The 21,806-nt window shown below is 43.1% G+C and overlaps 1 protein-coding gene across 4 annotated transcripts in view; it reads left to right on the forward strand.

The window, feature by feature from the left end:
• LOC133448934 (contactin-4-like) overlaps positions 1 to 21,806 on the forward strand; it is a 242,039-nt gene that overhangs the window by 212,106 nt on the left and 8,127 nt on the right. For 2 of the 4 annotated variants that reach the window (XM_061727954.1, XM_061727957.1), the window contains 6 exons: positions 10,015 to 10,190; positions 13,087 to 13,207; positions 14,128 to 14,286; positions 15,572 to 15,721; positions 17,611 to 17,681; positions 20,444 to 20,678. In XM_061727954.1, the coding sequence (XP_061583938.1) occupies positions 10,015 to 10,190; positions 13,087 to 13,207; positions 14,128 to 14,286; positions 15,572 to 15,721; positions 17,611 to 17,681; positions 20,444 to 20,678 (912 nt within the window). The remainder of the gene's footprint in view (positions 1 to 10,014; positions 10,191 to 13,086; positions 13,208 to 14,127; positions 14,287 to 15,571; positions 15,722 to 17,610; positions 17,682 to 20,443; positions 20,679 to 21,806) is intronic. The other 2 variants (XM_061727956.1, XM_061727955.1) reach the window with 2 other exon arrangements.

Consider the following 21,806-nt stretch of genomic DNA (forward strand, 5'->3'; position numbering starts at 1 on the left):
CCGGGGAGGAAAGCCCGGTGTTCTGCCGATCCATGCAACCTTGCTGGTTTTCTACCTTTGCAGAGCTACAATTTGACTGTGTTTTACTCCCTAGCCCACTTCCTTTTCCCCCCCAAGTGGTCCTTGTCGCTTGCCAGGCCGTCATTGTAAATAAGAATGTGTTCTTAATGACCTGCCTGGTTAAATAAAGGTGAATGACTGAATGAGTATCAAATAAAGCGATAGAATTGTTTTGTTTTTTTTCGTGGCAATCAAACTTTGAAAATTGACTGTGCGCGTGCGTAGAACCAGAAAGTAGCATTTCTCGGCAGGGAGCAAGGCCGGCTGAGTTTGATTTAAAATTGAATTTCTGTTGCAAATAAAACCTTCCAATTCATTGCATTTTTCATTGCATTTTTAGCCTAGTTATTTTTGTGGTAGAAGTATTGTATCGGTACTCGGTATCGGCGAGTACACAAATTAAAATACTCATACTCATACTCGGTGTGAAAATAATTGTATGGGGGCATCCCTACTCCTAAACGTCCAAATTCCTGGTTTCTCCCAGACCTGATAGTTCCTCATGTTCCTAATAGAGCTCTCCGTTCTCAGAGTACAGGTTTACCCGTAGTTTCTAGAAGATCCAAATGTAGATCTGGAAGACAGGTCTTCTACTATCAGGAACCGTTACCATGGAAGCAACTTCCAGTTTGGGTTAAGGAGGCTGACACCACCTCCACCTTTAAAAGCAAACTTCAAGCGTTAGTGTATAATAAAACCTCTAGTTAGTGTAAACTCTAGTGTGTTAGGGCCAGTAGTCATAGCTGCAGCTACAGGACAAGACTAGAGCAGCTGGTCTGAAACAGAGCTTCATCCTAGATATGCTGCTATATGCCGCTTTTGCACTAGGACTTACTTGGCCCGACTCGGCTCGGCGCGGCTTTACACGGTTCCACTGTGTGTTTTCGCATTGCCAGGGGAGAAGCGGGCAGGTTTGGGTGAAGCTGCTGTGACGTACTCGATTGCGCAACACCTTTGTTCATGTCAGCGCTGATGAGAAATCAGCTGGAGCCGGAGCGGCTGAGAGTAAAACAGCCCGTCTACATCGCTTTTTTAATTTTTTCTCGACAGCCACCAGGTTTATGAACATCTGCACCTCAGAGTTGGATCACCAAACAGACGTTTTGCGCTTTATAATAAAATCGCCGCGAGCCGCGGGTCGCCTCGCGCTGACTCCTGCTTCCTGATTCAAACGTCTGACGGCCCCGCCCCCGACCAATCAGAGGCGCGGAGGGTGGTGACGTCCCCGCCCCCCGACCAATCAGTGGCGAGGAGGGTGGTGACGTCAGAAATAGTCCCTTCTCAGCCCGCTAAGAACCTGGCTGAAATGGTTACAGAAAAAGTACCGACTTGGAGCGGCTCTACACGTCTCAGCCCTAGTGCGAAAGCGCAAAACGGGGCCATAGCGGGTAGAACCGGGGAGAAGTGAGACTAATGCAAAAGCGCCAATAGAGTAACGCTGCAGGGGGACTCCAACATGATCCACTGGTGCCCCTCACCCCTCTTTCCCTTTCCTTTCTCAGTTATTAATTATAAGTATCTCATAACCATCATTGTTCTTGTAGCTTGTTGTCCTGGTCTACCCCCTCCTTTTCTCTTCTGTACAAGTTTGCAGGCCAGAGCTTCAGGAGCTGCATGCTGACCTGCAGCCCCACCCTCTGATCATCCCACTGCTGCTTCCACCTGTCTGTGTGGATGTCTGCTAGATGCCCGCTGACATCCTGACCTGCAGATTAATTGACTTGTTATCCCTAAATGCAAGCATGAGGTTGAATACTTTATATAAATTCTGCAATGTATCGCTGCGTTCATTAACTTAACACGAGCTCTATCACCTGTAAATTATTATCAAGGCACGCCTCCTTCTGCTTTTAAATGATATGAATCAGGTTTGGTTATGAATGCTTGAAAGTCTGCCGTAGTGATGAATGGAAAACTTAATTCTGCTGATGACTGACTCCGCCCACTGCCTGATAGACTTCCTAGTACAGAAACTGATCAGCAGTGGTTCCAACATAGGAGTGAGGAAGTTAACGCATGTGCATGTGTAAGTTGCTGCAACATTTCCGTGTGACTTGGATCTTTGATGAAATTCGCAGGGTTGCCTCACTCTGCGGCCAGATCTCCTCGTTTCCATTTATCACCCGCTGTGAAATGAAAAAGGTAGCGGCCCCCTCCCCCAGCCAATCAGTTCGAGATGTGAAATCTGCCACTCTCACTGTGGGTACACGTCGATGGCTTGGATGTGATTTTCTAATCAAGCTGCAAGGAAAAAAACATCCATTAAGTGTTGTCAGGACAGAGAGAGAGAGAGAGAGAGAGCACCATTATAAACTTATTATTCTTGGAAATATGGCTTTAATTTGACACTCTCAGTCATTCGTCTCCTTTCTATCATGCTAAAGCATCTTTCTGCTGCTCATGTACAAATGTTTCCGTATACAATCATACCTTTCTGTCACATCTCATATTGTTTGCAGAGTGCTTTAGGGTCATTTATATGCACCACTTCATTGACCTGTTTAGCAAGAGGAAACGCGTGTCGGAGGATGAGCCCTTATGGGAGATGACAGCAGTTTATTCAAATTGACTTTGGTGATATAGATGCTGAGAAATACCTGTCCAATAACATTCTGCATCCCCACCGAGTGGAGGGGCAGTCCCCGCAGATGAGCCCTGTTAATGTCCCCTCTATTGCAACACTGGGAAGGTATTAGCAGATTAATTGCTGCTGATTATAGATGTGCTCCCTGCATTCTGATTACGCTGGAGATGAGCTGCCACAGTTAGGGTTGCTGGGGATATTCACAGATGGCCGTGAACTGAAAAGTTGTGAGATGATGTAGCATCCATTCTTGTTTGTGTCTCTGAAGCCTGGAGGAAGCTCATCTCTCCAGAGCTGTTGCACATCACCGCAGCTGGATACTGGATGCTGCTGGAAGTGTTTTGAAAGCACAATAACCAAGAAGTATTCATTTGTTTTGTTGTATCATATGTCCTAATAGCAGTTATCTGAGGAATTTAGTCCTTCAAATTCTGCGACACGGCTCTGCAGAGGTCTGTTTCACTGATGACATTCATGGATCTTCAAATTATTCTTTTAATTTTCCTGCAGCACATACGTGGCTTTAGCGATTGGATTGCAAATAAATTATGCAAAGACATTTATGTTCCCCTCAGGATGAATTTGGTGATCCTGTAACTTTTCATCCAATGCCATGATCAGGTCAAAATTTTAATTTGCGTTCACTTTATGACCAATTACCTTCAAACAGCAGCACACTTGCCATCAGGCATAAGGGGCTGAGTCCCCCGCGGGCAGCGGTGGATCGCTGGATCGTTAAAAAATCCATTAAGTTTTTACCGCCCTTGTGTGTCTATTTACCGACCCCTTTCTGTGTTAGGGTGCACGGGAGAACATGACTGCTCCAGGACGGGGCTCCGTGGCCTTTCACGGCACATGAGGGCTCTGGTCTACAATGGGTGACTTTGGTCTGATGGAGAGGGGGGGGGCTCATGGCCATGACAGTGATGAAGGCTGTCATTAACACCGTCGGCGTGTTGGGGCTTTGCACATGAAGAATCTGACCTCACCAAATATTTTAGTGGTGTTGTGCTTGGAGTTGGCCGTGGTTTTCACTGCACGTCAGAAATGAAATGATTATAGAATCTGATTCTATAAGATTCAAGTTCTCTTCAAACTAAAAGCCTAAAGAAATCCCAGGCAAAAAGCCCTCACAATAGTACAGAAGAGTATTAGGGCCATGCAGGAGAAAAAATATTTGAGAGGGGAAGATTTTTTTTTTATTGTGCACTTCGAGAAAAAAGTCGAAATGTCAAGAAAAAAGTCGAAATGTCAAGATTAATGTTGAAATACAATTTTGAGAATAAAGTATAAATTTCGCCTTGTTTCTCAACATTTCAACTTTATTCACGAAATGTTTACTTTTTTCTAAACATTTCGACTTTTTTCTCACAATTGTACTTCAACATTATTCTCAACATTTTGTGACGGCCCTAGGCTTCAGGGCCAAGTTCCTGTTTGTTGTTGCTGTTTGGTTGCTGGGATCTGGGGAGTGGCTCGTTAGGAGTGATGGCTGACACCTGGGTTGGTGTGACTGCTCATCTATATATATATATATATATATATATATATATATATATATATATATATATATATATATATATATATATATATATATATATATGGGTGCCTGAGCAGTCAGGCGCTCTCTCCTCTCTGGGTTACTTGGTTTTGTTTTCTTACATCCTATAGGTTCATACATTCACACTTTACACACATTACTGATGAACTGAATCTATACTTACTTTAGATTTTTTTAATAAATGTATTTGAACTTTACGTGACAGAGGTCCCGGGTTCATTTCCCGGACGAGCCTCCATTTTGTCACGACCTGGTCCTAAGGAAGGACAAAATGTGGAGACCACACAAGACTCTTTAAAGTTCAAATACATTTATTAAAAAAATCTAAAGTAAGTATGGATTCAGTTCATCAGTAATGTGTGTAAAGTGTGAATGTATGAACCTATAGGATGTAAGAAAACAAAACCAAGTAACCCAGAGAGGAGAGAGCGTAGTGCATAATGAAAAAAAAATATTCCTCCTCTAAAATATTATTTTTATTTTTCTACTGCCTGGCCCTAATACTCTAAGTCCTTGCAAAGGAAATTATTAAGAATGCTGTTGACTCATCCAGCGTCCAGCGGCTCATTTCATGTCCAAAGAAACAGTTTGGACTGTCCTCCATGAGTGGAAATGTTATCAGCGTTGACGTGGTCAGCGTGAGCTGCAGTCTCACCCCGGAGCTGTCAGGATTTAGCCTCGTGTAGCATCACAGAGCCTCTAGCAAGGCTTAGGACTCCTCGGTTCACAAAAAAAGGGTTTTCAAGGGTCAGAGATATGGCACTGCATGTTGCCGTTTGCTCTTTTTTTGGCTTTTGGACATCTAAGACGGATCATTTTTATTAGTTTACATGGTTCTTCACTGGGGAGAGACAGACCTAAACGTCACACCATTCGATACTGAATTCAAGCGTTTGCTTTCAAGCAAAGCCCCATCATGCATGTTAGAACGGCAGCAATGATGTGAAATTAATGCGATGTGTGATTCCTGACAGCCACACAGAACATCATTGAGCAGCCATCTGTTACTAATCACGAGCAGGTTGCTGCAGATGTGTCACCGAGCAGCCCGTGAAGGCAGGACGAGGAGATGCGCGTAGACCTCGTTTGAGCGCTGCGTTGCCGTTCAAATACAGCCTTGACAAAGCTTTGAATTCATCCTGAATAAAGCAAGTGGCCCTCAAGAAAAAAAAGAAAAAAATAAGTTGTATGCTGATGGAAAGTGTTTTTTTTTTTTTGTTTTGTTGATTTGAAGAGGAGGAGGAGGTGGAACGACTTCCCGTCGTTAGGACGGGAGATGGCAGGGCGATAACCGAGGACCGACAGGCGTTGTAAACAAGCCAATGTCAGGGTGATACTTTGAAGGGAAAGCATTTAACCTGCCATTTCCTTCACGCGTACTTGTTTGTCTTGAACCTCTGGTAGATGCATAAACACGGTCACATTTTTGAGGCGCTCGGGGTGGGATGGGGGGAAGATGTACACACCGTACTCTGGCAAATCCGTTTCTTTTTTTAAATTCCCCTCATCAGATGGCATGTGGCTCTTCTGTGGCTTCCTCACATGGCTCTCCCTGGGAGTTAAAACATGAAAAAATAGTGCAGATGCACTCTGGCAGACTTCGCAGTCATGCATTACAGCCCGAGACCGTTAAAGCAAGGGGGGGCTGTTCATAATGTCTGTGGACAGCCTGGTGAGACTGGCCACAGGGGGCATGTCAGGACATCTCAGGGAGGAGCTGGGAGTCATTTGATAACCGTTAGCTGGCTGTGTTTGCTGGTCAATCATACTTTATGGCTACACAGCGTCTCTGGGTGTTCTCACTGCGAGCCAGAGTCAGTAAGTCATTTGTTAGTCTCCAATCGGTGTCTGGGGTGCCACACTCCCCTCGGCTTCTTAGGAGCCGTGCAGTGTTTGGCGCATTTCTGATTCATGTAGGCATCAATGTTTAGTCATCAGCTGGAGAGCAGTACGAGACTTTATCCTCTTTCATTTTACATTTAAATGCTCTTTAATATGAATACAGTCTGATGTGTTCGTCTGAACATGCAACTGCATGTTTCTGACTGGTCGTCTTTGTGTATTTCTCTGTTTTTTAACAAGATGTTGATGAGGATTTCCAGTTATTAAACATTTCAGGAGGGCGAGGAGAGACGTATCCAACATCGGTTAAGAGAGTAGGTCCTGATTAGCTCCCACCCGCCCCGGTACACATCCAGTCTTGTTGGGGGTTTAACTACGAGCTTCTGTAGTCTTTGCTTGTTCAGCTGACATGCCTCGCCTCATGAAAATATTCAATTGATTTCAGTTCCATTTTATCGATACGTACAAATAAATAATTTGAGAACACTTGACACTGACCCAGCAGTCAGCATCCACTTTGTAGGAATCATTTATTTGGAGTGCAGGATTCAACACTTCTTTTCTCAGTCTAATGAGCACCAGATGATGCTGTTCTTTAAGCTGCCAGAACCTGTAACCTTTAGATCATAAAAAGAACAAGAGGCAACAGTTGGCTGAGTCAGTTTTAGTACAGAAGAGTATTAGGGCCATGCAGGAGAAAAACTATTTGAGAGGGGAAGATTTTTTTAGTGTGCACTTAGAGAAAAAAGTCGAGATGTCGAGAAAAAAAGTGGAAATGTCGAGATTATTAAAATTCACCTTTTTTCTCTCGACATTTCGACTTTTTTCTCGAAATTGTACTTCAAAATTAATCTCGACATTTCGACTTTTTTTTCGACATTTCGACTTTTTTCTCGAAGTGCATAATGGAAAAAAATCTTCCTCCTCTAAAATATTATTTCTATTTTTCTCCTGCCTGGCCCTAATACTCTTCCGTAATCTTAGAGAGGCTACTAGCATGTGTCCAGGCGCCACTGGCACCGAGAAGAACGTGTCAAGTGTTAAATGGGATTTAAAGTAAATGAAACATTCACTACATAACCGTGAGTTTTTTTTTTGCTGCATCTCTTTATTACTGTGCATTTTGTTGACAGTTGGTGTTTTGGGAGAAATCTTAGGTTCTAGGAGTGGTCGGCTGTACCAAAATGAATCACACACACACACACCCCGCTTTTGCTATAAGATATGAATACATTCATTAGCAAAAAGCAAGCATTTACATAGAAGACATCCACAAAACTACCAGTTTGCTAGGATAATTTGCCGAGTTATCCCCCGCAAATGGCAGAGCCCACAAAATTACTCGTTTGCTAGGATAAAGTGTCAGGTTATCCCCCACAAATGGCTGAGCAATATTCATCACACACAACTACAAAGGGTTTTTTAAGGCCTATCTTACCTCGACACAGGACTGGAGAGCCGGGGACAGTCCGGATAGAGTAAGCCAAGGAAAAAAACGCGCCGGGCGTCCTGCACTGACCCACGGCAGACTCTGAATCCGAACTTCCGGCTACCGCGTCTTTATACCTTTCCCTCAGCACCTTGCGGAGGGGGGGGGGCCTATTTGCCCCCCCGTCCGCAAGCTCTCAAAATAAGTTTCGGCTCACGCGGGACCAAAATCCCGTGCGAACCAGGCTCTTTCTCACAGAAAAACAAGCATTTGCTATGATAAACAGCAGGTGCGTGGCTGACTAAAAACTAAAGCTGTGTTTTGGGAATCCAGGGCATCTTAAGGACACAAAATTAATTTTTTCTCCCTTCAGTTGGTCTCTTACAGTCTTGAAAGCTGAATTAGTTCAGATATAAGTGGAAACAGGAAATCTCACATTCTCCCCAACATGACAAGCATGACTTGGGTGTTAATGAACTACTGAACCTTCACATTATTGGACAAATTTCCCCCGTCTACTTTTGTGAATATGTTTGGGTACAAAAGAAAAGTGAAACTCTGAATTTTTGATAAAGGCAGCGCTGCGGTGGGGGGGTGTTTGGGGTTGTGTTTCCATCAAACGTGTAACTATCTCGTCCTGCCAGACTTCTCTCCACAACAACACAAAAGAAAATCTTTGTCTTTGACAAATAATTGAGATTTCTTCTACTGCCGTTGAGAAAACAACCCGATGATGAAGCAGCGGATGATGGTTCAGAGCTGAGGCCCCGATGTAACGCAGTGATGCAGTCGTGGTTAAGTCATTTTGTAGTTGAACTATGTGGTATCAACGAGGCCGGAAACAGCTGGAAACCGGATGTTGATGACTTCAGATTGACCCAGCGAGTTTCCATCACCCCTAGATTTGAGCAGAAAACCCACCCATCCATCCATTCATCCACTTTCTATATCCGCTTCATCCTGTGCAGGGTGACGGGGGTCTGCTGGAGCCTATCACAGCTCATTACAGGAGAGAGGCAGGGGTTCACCCTGGACAGGTCGCCAGTCTATCGCAGGGCGAGCAGAAAAACCCAAATATCAAAAAAGAAATCCTGAAATGGAGACGGCTCTTATGAAGCGCTATGTGCTGCTTTTTCAGTTTGAAAAATGCTACAGAAATAAATTTGAGTTGAGTAGTTAACGAGGCATTATGTAAGAATGGAGATCAATCGGGAGCCCAGTGTGCGGTTGTGTAACCAACCTCGGTTGTCCGTATAATCTGCCACAAACGATGACAAAGGAGGGTAATAAGGGAGCATATTCCAACCACTGTTGTCAGAGCCAGTCCCCAGAGGCAGCTGGAGCCCGGCCAGCACACACCACAGGAGTTCATGTTGGAAAAGAGCGAAATATACCGATCCATCAAGAAATACATTTTCATAGTACGTGTCCGTGTAGCACAAATGGAGCAGTCTATTTTTGACTCCTCTGCCTGAGATCTGTGTAAGATCCTCTGCTGCAGCCCTCTGTCTCCTCGTGTCTTTTAGAGTAAGTGTCTCGTGGAAACACTCACCAACTCCTGACACATTTTCAAAGAAAGTGTTTGTTGAATTTTTCAGGCTTTTCTGTTTTCTTTCTCCCCTTGTTCTACAAGGTGTGTGCAGCGTTCTCAGACAGAGGCGAGGCGCATAGACAAAGCCCCCGAACGCCTGCATGCTTGTTACTGTGATGCTTTTTGCCGCACTCGCCACCGTTTACTATTAAACCCCCGTCCACGGCGGACTGGGCCTCTCAGACACTCTGTTATTGTTTCATTTATAAACTCCACCACAGTCCTGGCTGGAAATCAGGAAAAGTGCCGCATGAAGCACACATGTGGCGGCGCGAGAGGCAGGAAAATGAAGGTGGTGAAGTCACTCTGGATGAAGACTGCACTGCCGGCACTTTCTACATGAATCTCTGCCTGTCCAGGGATCATTCGCCATGGTTAATTTAGTTCGTGTGCTCAGAGTGGCAATTTCAACCGAGTAATCACAGCACCCCCAAGAGGGAGACAGGTGTTGCACACCGCCAACAAAGCCTCGCCCCTCTCATCTCGCCTCCTCTCTCGTGTCCTTCCAGCTTCCTCCTCCTCGGCTGCTCAGTTCTCACGTACGAGTGCAGATAAGGGACGCTCGCCTCCTTCCCAACGCGCCTGCAGGCTTGAAAAGAGAGCAGTCATGACTGAAACAATGCTGTTTACTGTTTTTCCTAGGAGCGTGTAGTGGGAATTTTGGGCTGATGAAGCCTGCTTAGATTTAGGAGACATACATCTCAGAGTGTCCGCAGAGGCGAGCCGAAGCCCAAACTAATTCTGGTTATTGTAGCTGTGCGCTCTGGTTTACGGTGTGCTCCGTCCCGCGTATCCCTGTATTAACTGAGTCTGACATATCCATAAGGATGATGGAAGGGCCCGGCTTTTTTGCGGAGCGGTTCCCTGAGCTGAATTATAATGCCCACGAAAAGGGGGAAACGGAGCGGTGCAATTGATGAAACGTCCCACTTTTGTGTGTGTTTCAGAGCCGACCGCCATCACCACCCTGGCGTCCACGCTGGACGTCACCGTCGGCGAGAGCGTGGTCCTGCCCTGTCAAGTGAGCCACGACCCGTCGCTGGAGCTCAAGTTCACCTGGTTCTTCAACGAGCAGCTCATCCACTTCGGGAGCCACGATGGCTTCTTTGAGAAAGTGGGAGGTGTAAGTCCATATTAGTCCTGCACGGATGCTGAGCCCCCGGGTGGAGCGTCAGGCCTAAACCTAAACCAGCTCTGACAAGACACGCTTTCCCTCTGCAAACCATTCAGGATGTCACAGTGTTACTAATTACTCTAAATATTTGAAGGGATGAAGTTATAAATAAGTTGTTTCCCAGGTTATTAGTTAAGTTATTGAACTTATTAATTTAACATTTGCGTTAGTAAGAAATTGATAAACCTGCTGAGAGCCAATAAAAGTGAAGTTTCGAGGTGTATTTTTAGAGGATTAGATCAGGGGATGGACAAACATCTTCACATAGGTCAGGGGAGGGAGAACGTGAGGTAGTGAATAGTAGGAATGGGCGATATTTTACCGTTCACGATATACCGTCAAAAAAATTTCCCACGGTAAGAATTTGTCATCTCACGGTAAAAACGATAAATTCCCATTGATGACGTTTTTGTGTAAAGCTGATTTATGATTCTGCGTTAAATCCACGCACAACGTACGTGAAGGAAGGAAGGAAGGAAGGAAGGAAGGAAGGAAGGAAGGAAGGAAGGAAGGAAGGAAGGAAGGAAGGAAGGAAGGAAGGAAGGAAGGAAGGAAGGAAGGAAGGAAGGAAAGGAGGAAGGAAGGAAGGAAGGAAGGAAGGAAGGGAAGGAGGGAAGGAGGGAAGGAAGGAAGGAAAGGAGGGAGGAAGGAAGGAAAGGAGGAAGGAAGGAAGGAAGGAAGGAAGGAAGGAAGGAAGGAAGGAAAGGAGGAAGGAAGGAAGGAAGGAAGGAAGGAAGGAAGGAAGGAAGGAAGGAAGGAAGGAAGGAAGGAAGGAAAGGAAGGAAAGGAGGAAGGAAGGAAAGGAGGAAGGAAGGAAAGGAGGAAGGAGGGAAGGAAGGAAGGAAGGAAGGAAGGAAAGGAAGGAAAGGAGGAAGGAAGGAAAGGAGGAAGGAAGGAAAGGAGGAAGGAGGGAAGGAAGGAAGGAAGGAAGGAAGGAAGGAAGGAAAGGAAGGAAGGAAAGGAGGGAGGGAGGGAGGAAGGAAGGAATGAAGAAAAGGAAGGAAGGAAGGAAGGAAGGAAGGAAGGAAGGAAGGAAGGAAGGAAGGAAGGAAGGAAGGAAGGAAAGGAGGAAGGAAGGAAGGAAAGGGGGAAGGAAGGAAAGGAGGAAGGAGGGAAGGAAGGAAGGAAGGAAGGAAAGGAGGGAGGGAGGGAGGAAGGAAGGAAGGAAGGAAAGGAGGGAAGGAAGGAAGGAAGGAAGGAAGGAAGGAAGGAAGGAAGGAAGGAAGGAAGGAAGGAAGGAAGGAAGGAAGGAAGGAAGGAAGGAAGGAAGGAAAGGAGGAAGGAAGGAAAGGGGGAAGGAGGGAAGGAAGGAAGGAAGGAAGGAAGGAAGGAAGGAAGGAAGGAAGGAAGGAAGGAAGGAAGGAAGGAAGGAAGGAAAGGAGGGAGGAAGGAAAGGAAGGAAAGGAGGAAGGAAGGAAAGGAGGAAGGAAGGAAAGGAGGAAGGAGGGAGGGAAGGAAGGAAGGAAGGAAGGAAGGAAGGAAGGAAGGAAGGAAGGAAGGAAGGAAGGAAGGAAGGAAGGAAGGAAGGAAGGAAGGAAGGAAGGAAGGGAGGGAGGGAGGGAGGGAGGGAGGAAGGAAGGAAGGAAGGAAGGAAGGAAGGAAGGAAGGAAGGAAGGAAGGAAGGAAGGAAGGAAGGGAAGGAAAGGAAGGAAGGAAGGAAGGAAGGAAGGAAGGAAGGAAGGAAGGAAGGAAGGAAGGAAGGAAGGAAGGAAGGAAGGAAGGAAGGAAGGAAGGAAGGAAAGGAGGGAGGAAGAAAGAAAGAAAGAAAGAAAGAAAGAAAGAAAGAAAGAAAGAAAGAAAGAAAGAAAGAAAGAAAGAAAGAAAGAAAGAAAGAAAGAAAGAAAGAAAGAAAGAAAGATAAATTCCCATTGATGACGTTTAGTAGTATTTAGTATCTTTTACAGCAGTGATTTGGGGGCTCCAAAGACTGAATGTGGTGATAGATTTATAGTTAAAAAGGTGGAGTTGAATTGGTATTTTTTTTTATCGGGATAAATGCCAGAAATTATTGTGGTAAATCTTTTAGTCCATACCGCCCATCCCTAGTGAATAGTCATGGGGCCTCTCATGGGTTCGTTTAGCAGGCTGGTGATAAACGAAGCTTCCTATCAAGTACAAGGTACGGACAGAAAACTGCTGCCTCTGGTTTACTTTGAAACTAAACTGACTTACACGCCCTCAAACTATTCGCAGTCGGTGGGTGATTTTAAAGGTGTGCAACCGACCTGTAAGGATGTCATACTTTTTCTTATTTTTTAGAATAAAAAGTATTTGATGATGTAAGTGTTTCTAGGGCACGATCACAAGTGTCTGCCGAACAAATCGCTGTTCATCTCAACTTACAGTGATGAGCTCCGAGCCTCTCACTGAATCCTCCCAGCCTCCGCGCCGCGGCTGTCAGCCGTCTCCAGGATTCTGCACAACTTGCTCAGCTCGACTGATGAAATGATAATGTAAGAGTGATATTCGTAATTAAAGAAAGGCTCTGGTAAAAGAATGAAAAGGTCTCTTGAACCAGCCAATAGAGTAGCCATTAGGGTGCGCCATCTAAAAATCCCACAATCCCAATCAAATGATTAGTGTCAGTGCATTTCTGTAACTATAGTGATGAAATAAAAGCATTGGGTCGTATTTCTGCATCCTGTTTGGATTATGGAAGGAGAGGCTGCATGAAGACTTTATGGATTCTGTTTTCAAGACACACTTCTGTGAAAATGAAGTTTCTTTTCAGCTGGCTTTGCTCCCGCGAGGCTGCTGTTGTTACTGAATTACAGTAGCTGGCGGGTTACCGCGCAGCTAATGGAAATGCGTCTGCTTGTGTGTCCGTGACTCTGTTGAATGACAGCAGCATTCGGCAGGAGACATTATGATCCGGAACATCCAGCTGAGGCACGCGGGGAAGTACACGTGCGCCGTGCAGACCAAGGTGGACAGCATTTCCATCGCTCTGGACCTGGTTGTGAGAGGTCAGTCATAATATTGCACAATCTTAGCTTTTTCCAACCAGCTTAATCTTTAAGGTTTCCACATAGTTGAATGCATTGATCTACTGCAGAAGACCGGAGAGTTTTCAGTAGTGATGCACCGATTGTTCGGTAACCGAAATTGTTCGGCCGAAAATGGCAAAAAAACACTTTTGGTGTTCGGTGGAATAAGTGGGGAAAAAAACCGAACAATTAATAACGCCGTTGTAAAATAAGGAAATAGACTGGCCGCTCCGTCCCGTAACGTTGCGCACTACATAAATCGTTGGCCAACCAAAAACTAACCCCATAAGAATTTTACCTAACATTCACCAGGAGGTGGAACCAAAACAACATAATGCTGGGAAATTAAAACATTTTCATTTTTTTTATGTTCAATAAATATTTTCTACCTTGTAATTTTGTAAAAGATTTTTTTCTTTGAAAAGCATACCTAAATCAAATGTATTTATGCAATGGTGAAAAAATTGGCAAAATAAATGAAAAACTGCTGAAGAACCATGTTCGGTATTGTTCGGTATTCGGCCAAGTGTTTATTATTATTTTCGGTTTTGGTTTCGGCCACAAATTTTCATTTCGGTGCATCACTAGTTTTCAGTGATTCATGTTGAGCTGGAATGATTGTACGGCTCTAATAAAGAATAAGGGGATAGAAAACAAAGAAAAGTAGAAGTATCTGTTTAAGTTTTAAAGGAAATTGAATGTATAATTAGATCAAATAGCTCCCAAAGGGTTGACATTGATCTAGCTTTGCTGCAGCAGCCACAGTTGTGACTCTCCACCACCTCTCCATCTCTTCCTGATTTACATTTCCTCTCCCCCTCTCCTCTCCCTCCTTTCTTCTGTCATTCTATCTATCTTTCTCTCCTCCTTCCTTCCTGCCTGGCCTGGCCATGATTCAGGTCCCCCAGGGCCCCCAACCAGCATTCACGTGGAAGGCATCACTGATACCACAGCGTCTCTGTCCTGGAGGCCCGGGCCTGATAATCACAGTCCAATTACAGCGTACACCATTCAGGCCAGGACGCCGTTCTCCCTGGGGTGGCAGGCTGTCACCACAGGTAAGCCCCCTCCAGCCAGCCGTGGCCTCCTCCAGCTCCTCTTTTCTGCTTCCCTTTTAAAAATATTGGCAATGTAATTTCCACAGCCGCACCAGGTGGCCCTCATGTACTGGGATCATTGACCACTGCTTTATCCCACTCCCGGGAATCCTGGAACCTGGTTCTGGTCCCGATGATGAAGTGTGTTGCCAACGCTGTAATTTGATAGTGTGGCTACACAAGCAGCAGAGACGTTTTCCTATATCCGTTTTAATGGCACCCTTGGTATTCATGCATTATTGGTGTAATGTGCTTTTATCCTACACTGTATACCCCGGTTTATTGATATTTTTGGAGAATTTAGAACACTTTCATCTCGGATAGTTTTTCTGGCAACATTGATTCGCAGCGCTTAGATCCTATATCTGAAACACAATGTTGTTTTTGTGGCTGCACAGAACTCAAATACAGGACTGTCTCAGAAAATTAGAATATTGTGATTTTCTGTAATGCAATTACAAAAAAAATGTCATACATTCTGGATTCATTACAAATCAACGGAAATAATTGCAAGCCTTTTTATTATTTTAATATTGCTGGTCATGGCTTACAACTTAAGAAAACTCAAATATCCTATCTCAAAAAATTAGAATATTCTGGGAATCTTAATCTTAAACTGTAAGCCATGATCAGCAATATTAAAATTGAATTTTTTATTAACATTTTTTATTAAAATAAAAAAATGAGATGTTATTTGTTTATTTGTATACTGGAAACTTTTTTGTTATGTTTTCTTTGAACAGTTGAATGTTTTCTTGTTGTCAGTTTTATTCTTGGTTTTTTATTCTATTTTTTTTAGTGTCATGACCGAAAATAAACTAAACTAAACTAAAAAAAAAATAAATAAAATAATAAAAGGCTTGCAATATTTCAGTTGATTTGTAATGAATCCAGAATGTATGACATTTTTTTTAATTGCATTATAGAAAATAAAGAACTTTATCACAATATTCTAATTTTTTGAGACAGTCCTGTAGACTATTTTTTTGCCATTTTTTGCACCAGCCAGAGGTTTTTGCGGCTACTATATTTCCAGATTGTCAAATGAATAATGATTGGATTCCCCAGTGCTTTGTTTCTTCCCTGATGTGAGCGTTGTTTGTCCTTGAGAGTTATGACGGCTGTCCTCCGTACCTGTGGTCCTACCAGGTCCGTCAGGCTGCAGGATCGCCTGCTGCTGCCGCTCTTCTCAAACACACACTTAGCTCGAAACTGAATGGGGCGTTGACTGTGTGTTTTATGCCAGTTCCTGAGGTGGTGGGGGGCCGCCAGATGACAGCTACAGTAATAGACCTGAGCCCCTGGGTGGAATACGAATTTCGAGTCCTGGCAAGCAACAGAATTGGGACGGGCGAGCCCAGCAAGCCGTCCAAACAAGCAAGAACAAAGAGCACCTGTACGTACCCGAAACCCCGTCAGTCCACTCCGCGTGTTTGTGTGTGTCCAATATTCATGGAATACCAGTCACAAAACCAGGGAGACATAGCCAACTTCACTCCGTACCAATACAATCCCTCTGACCCTTCTGCAGGGTTCGTATGTTTTGAAAAAACCTGGAAAAGTCATGGAATTTGAAAATATCATTTCCAAGGCCTGGAAAAGTTTTGGAAACATGATTTCACCCCAAAAGTTTTGGAAAAGTCGTGGAATGTATTTTTCTCAGTTAATAATAACATTTAGTAATAACAGCCTATAAGGTAGATTTAAAATTGATCAATAAATATTTCATATCGAAAAGTGCTTATTCATTTTTCAGACCCTATTACCTCAGAAACATTTATGCCTTGTGAATTTCGTCAGTTATTTGTTCTTTATTGTGAATGTGCAGTATTAGATTACTATACTACATATACTACAACATATTGCTGGTGTATCAGTGTTAGTTTAAATAAATGTTTATTTTGTATAAAACCATAATTGTCATTAGATCTCCACTGTGGTGACTTTTTACATAGTTTTATTACTATATTTCATTCATACATTGATGTTTTAGAGGTCATGTATAGTCATGGAAACTTGCTGCCAAGCAGTGGCGTCAATTCAGTCAAAGCTAAGGTATGGCAAGGTTACGAGTCTCAGAACTGAACTACAGTATCAACCAACATGCCCAGTATACTCATCACAGAAGTCTGTGTCTGTGTCTGTGTTCAAGAAAATTTGAACTTTTTCAAATGCAGCCTCACTCATATCCTGCTAACTATGAACACTACACTTAAGGCTGATTTATGGTTCCGTGTTACACCAACGCAGAGCCTACGGCGTCGATTTAACGCAGAACCAAAATTCAGGCTTTGTGTGCTGATTACACAATACACATCAGTTTCCTCACGGACAGCAAGCGGCAGAGTTAGAGAGCAGAAGCGTATCTGACAAACGCAATTTAACTCATTTTGTTCACTTCATCCACTATGTCAGTGCAACAGTATCACGTGGACATCCCAGTTTAACTTCAAACAGTTAAAGTCCAAATGCAAAAAGGAGAGGGAGGGGGCAGAAGAGAGAAAGAGAGTAAAACAAGTCAAATATTTCCTTTAAACAGATTTATAAGAGGGTAGAGTGATTTGATATCTTACCTTAAGATGAACTTGCATAATGAATCCATCAGTGGCTACAGCCTCATTAAAAGCCTGACTGGTGCAACATTGGACCATCACTTGCCTTCTTTCTTTGAAAAACAATTGCGGGGTTGCCAGCTTTCTTTTCATTTTTGTAAGTTTGTAAGTTTGAAAGTTTTGTAAGTTTGTAAGTTAGTAACACCGCAAAGAGCGCTAAAAACGAGATGTGTTGGGAAAGATAATACCTATAGTGAAATTGATCATGTTGTTCTGACTTGTATTTGTAGTTATTTTATAGGTATTAAATAATAGAATAATCAATACAAATAGACACAGAGTAATTCCATAAATGTATTTAAAAAACAAACATTTACATTTTCCCCTGAAGCCGAGGTGTGTCATGGAAAAGTCATGGAAATGTGTTGTTTAAAATGTGTATGAACCCTGCTTCTGAAGCTTAGCATTTAACTTATATATGTATATGTATTAATCATCATAAAAGGTAAATTGAAAGACAGCAATCTGTAAAAGCAGCACCTGGCTGGCCGAGGCTGGACCTCGTACGTCCCTTTCCTTTGTGTTTTCTTCTGGAAGAAGCTGTTAGAACCTTCTTGAGATGGACGAGTGGATGTGGACGTTACCTGTTTGCAGTGGAGGAAGTGATAGCATGTTCCTTTTGAAGGTCCATGTGAGGTGGGCGCAGCTAAGCAGATCTGTCTTCTTCTTCCAGCTCCGAAGGTCACACCCGCTAATGTGAGTGGAGGCGGAGGCAGTCGCTCCGAATTAGTCATCACTTGGGAGGTGAGCGAGCTTGTTCAACACCCCTTCACCCAGCGGGGGGGAACCAGACGTCATTACTCTCCTTGGATTCGGCCCTGCTTTCATTAATAACATGTGATCGGTTAATGTATGGCATTTTCATTTCTAAGAACACGGAGGCAATAACGGCTGCTGTCACCGTAGGGAGAGAGGAATGCTTTTCACTTTCCAATAAGATAATTAAACTCAGTGTTTCTTTTTTTACATCATTTTTCTTTTCCTTTTTTCTGTCAATATTTTTTTTATTTTTCTGTTTCTATAGAGCCCACATGTATCAAGAGGCTGGTATTTTTCAGGCTGCATAGGCCCCCGCTATGAAACGTTACGCAGATTCAATGTTGATGTTTGAGGTTTCAGTACAATTTAAGCCGTCTGTTTGGTTTTCTGAGGTTTTATTCACTCCTCTGTCCTTAAAACTCCAAAGGCACCTTTGTTTCAGTACAAACATTTAACATTTGTCTGCATACGGAACCATGCTGAAGACATACAGGAGCCTAAAGTTCATATTCATACTTAGGGATGGGAATAGAGAACCGGTTCTTGTTGAGAGCCGGTTCCCAGTGTTTCAATTCCTTGGAATCGTTTGCTTTTTTTGCAAACGATTCCCTTATCCATTCCAGTGGGCGCAAATGACGTCACCATTCGGGCCCAGCAGGAAAACATGGCCACAAAGCGGCATAAACGCTCGAAAGTTTGGTTACATTTTACCAAAAAGGCTGACAACAGGGCGACTTGTTGTTCTCCACAGCTGGAGACACCATACGTCCAGAAAGATCGCGTATCCTTCGTGAAAAAGCAGATATGCTTATTTTTCTGCTTATTTTTCTGCAAAAGAATTGTTAATTCTTCATAGTTGATGGTTCCATTGGACTTGAGTTGATTGTATTTGTCACTGGCTGACGTAGTTTTATTCTTGAGTGCTCAGCTCAGATATCCTTTTAAAAAGGAAATTTTAATTTCTATTAGAGAAGAATATTTATTTTATTATTATTTTAGATATTTTATTTATTTTAACCAATAATTTTGTGGGGATCCCCTGGCACACCATCAAAGAGCCCAAGGCTGGGGGCGTCTTAAGACCTCACTTGTATTTTTTTGTTCAAAGATATAAAACAAAGTTGATGCTAATCGACCTGTTTTTCTCCTTTTTTCCAAATGAGAATCGATAAGAGAATCGATAAAGAATCCAATCGTTAAACAGAATCTAAACTAAAATCGGAATTGGAAAAATCTCATCAATTCCCATCCCTGTTCATACTGGGACTGTAACTTCGGTCCACAAGGTGGTAGTGAAGGGGGCTAAAAAGTTAATGACAAAAAGTGTAACGGAGCCTAAGGGAAGATGTTCAGTTCGGTAGAGCTGATCATCGCATAAAACTCACTTGAAAAATGATAATCCAAAATAAGAAAAGAACATGTTTAGAACCATTTCTCTGCACACTTCAGTTTTTGACTTCATTTTCAAAATACTGAGAGATTTAGCTTCCAGTATATGCAAATATATCTATGATAAGAAGTCAGAGCTTCACCAAAGTCCCCTCATCTCTCCAGGGTCCATAAATACCCAGGCGGCCTCAGAGTGCACGTTCTGTCTGGAGACCACATGTTTTAAGACAAGCCTTCTTCTCGCTGCACTAAAAGAGAAATAAAGTGCTTTTTATATGGGCATGTATCTTTTAGTAGACAGGAGTGACAAGGGTTGGTTTATCCACTGGAACATAGCTGGCTGCCATAAACATCTGGTGCGCGTCATCAGTCTCAGCTGAGTTTATGTCAACGTGTTGAGTTCTCAAACTGTGTGCATTGTTGGGTCCTTCAGCACCACTTCTGCATTCACCATGGTACACAGTATCTGAGCACCGTGCATCGTCCTGAAACCGCTAAAAAATCATCTCCAGTCTTAGTATTCAGTCTGCAGTCTCCAACCTGCACTGAATGGACGAGTAGGGCTGGGGATCGATTCAAATGTCAAGAATCGATTCGATTCCGATTCTTAAGATTCAGAATCGATTATCAAGATTTGATTCGATTCCGATATTGATTTGGGTTAGTGTTATTAAAACTGTTTTTTGAGCTGTTGCATGAATTATATGACTGTAGTTATGCAAAATATTAATACTAGTATTATATTGAGATTAAACAGCAAGTATTGCAGCTAATGATGCTGTAAGGACCAATCAGCTCCCAGAATGCTGATAGAACTGAAGAACAGAAACATCATGTGGGTCAGAATTATCAAACAGATCCAGGGAGGAAACAGAGACGGATGAAATCGGTTTTATTTTTTCCCACATTCCGTTTTTATTTGTTCCATTTTCGGTCTATTTTGGTTTTTAATTTTTGAGCATTTGGTTTTTAGCATTTTTTGCAAATGTAACCTCAAGACAGTATATAAAGTAATGAAATACAGACAATTTATGCAATTATAACCTAACACTTTAATGTTTTCATACCTTTAAACATATTTAAAGGCAAAAACATGGCACCACTTATTCTCGTGTCCAACAAAACATTACTTTTTTGGGGATAAACAAAAAAAATAACCAAAAGTTGTAATGTAATGATGAAAAAAAAAAATACATTAATAAATAAAAGAAAGAAAAAAAAATCGATCTTTAGACATATGAATCGATTTTTAGGAATTAATATGAGAATCGATTTAGAATTGGGAAATCGATTTTTTCAACACAGGCCTATGGACGAAGTAACATTAAATATGCTGAAACAGCCTTGTGTTTCTCCAGCCGGTTCCAGAGGAGCTGCAGAACGGACCAGGCTTCGGCTATGTGGTGGCTTTCCGGCCCCACGGAGCCACAGGCTGGATGAAAGCCGCCGTGCCCTCCCCTGAAGCCTCCAGATACGTCTTTAAAAACGAGAGCATCCAGCCTTTCTCTCCTTTCCACGTGAAGGTCGGGGTGTACAACAACGAGGGGGAGGCACCGTTCGGAGCGGTGACCACCATCTACTCTGCTGAGGAAGGTGCGTTTGACCTCATGGCAAAGACATGGTTTTTCAGCTAGTATAATGGCGCTTTTACACTAGTACCTAGTCAGCTCTACTCATGTCAACTCAGCCAAGTTTCTTTTCCATAATAATTCAGCACCTGGAGCAGAAGTAGGAGGTTGGAGAGAAGCTGCTGTGACGTATTTGATTGTGGGATCTAAATGAATAAGACACTAAAGATGTAGAACCTGCAGGAGATGATAGATGTGCTGCTGGGTCTGTGGCTTGTGTTCGATACCAAGTTAAAAAATGAGAGTGAGAGAAGCTTCAAGTAGCAACGCTTTTTTTTGTTAGTTTGTCTCTGCGCTGCTGAACAGTCAGCTGGAGCCGCGAGCAGCTATGAAGAGACAGAGCTCCTGGTAGATCTGGTCGTTCCTTATCGCCCGTCTACATCCCTTTTTAATTCTCTCCTCCGCCACCAGGTTTATGAACATCTGCACCTCAGAGTTGGATCACCAAACAGACTTTTGCACTGCCATTGCTGGTCAAATAAAATGAACAAGAAGTCGCAAGTCGCTCTTTCACTGATTTCCACCTCCTGACTCAGACGTCTGACTCCAACCCCCCGACCAATCGGCAGTGTTGTGCAAGTTCATACTTCTCATGAACTAGTTCAAAGTTCAGTTCACATAGTTTAAAAATGAACAGTTCACGTTCATAGTTCACCATTTTCATTTTGAACTAGTTCAAATTCAGTTCATTTCAATATTTTTGAAATGACCCCTGCTGAATACAATCATGTATTGTCCTAGTGGCGTTTCAACTTTATTCAGAGGCTGTAAATCTCCAACATTGTAGTGCATTATCAATTTGTCTACCTGTTACTGGGAAATCAGACCTCTTGGTCTTTCTGGGAACTTTTTTGATTAGGACTCGCAGATATTTTCTCCCACTGGGCGGATGCTTTAACTCCACATGACGTTTCAAATGTGAAGTTGACGAGGCAGACGTTCAGACTTGTTTTCTCAGCGCAGGTGGACATAATTTGGGAGACGATGTGTAAAATTCCCGCAGATAATGATAAGCGGATCATCATCTGACAGCTCGCTGACGCTGCGACTGCAACGTCTCTCTTCACCTGTCAAGGCTGATTTATGGTTCCGC

Source organism: Cololabis saira, chromosome 8 (assembly GCF_033807715.1).
Source record: "Cololabis saira isolate AMF1-May2022 chromosome 8, fColSai1.1, whole genome shotgun sequence".
NCBI lineage: Eukaryota > Metazoa > Chordata > Actinopteri > Beloniformes > Belonidae > Cololabis > Cololabis saira.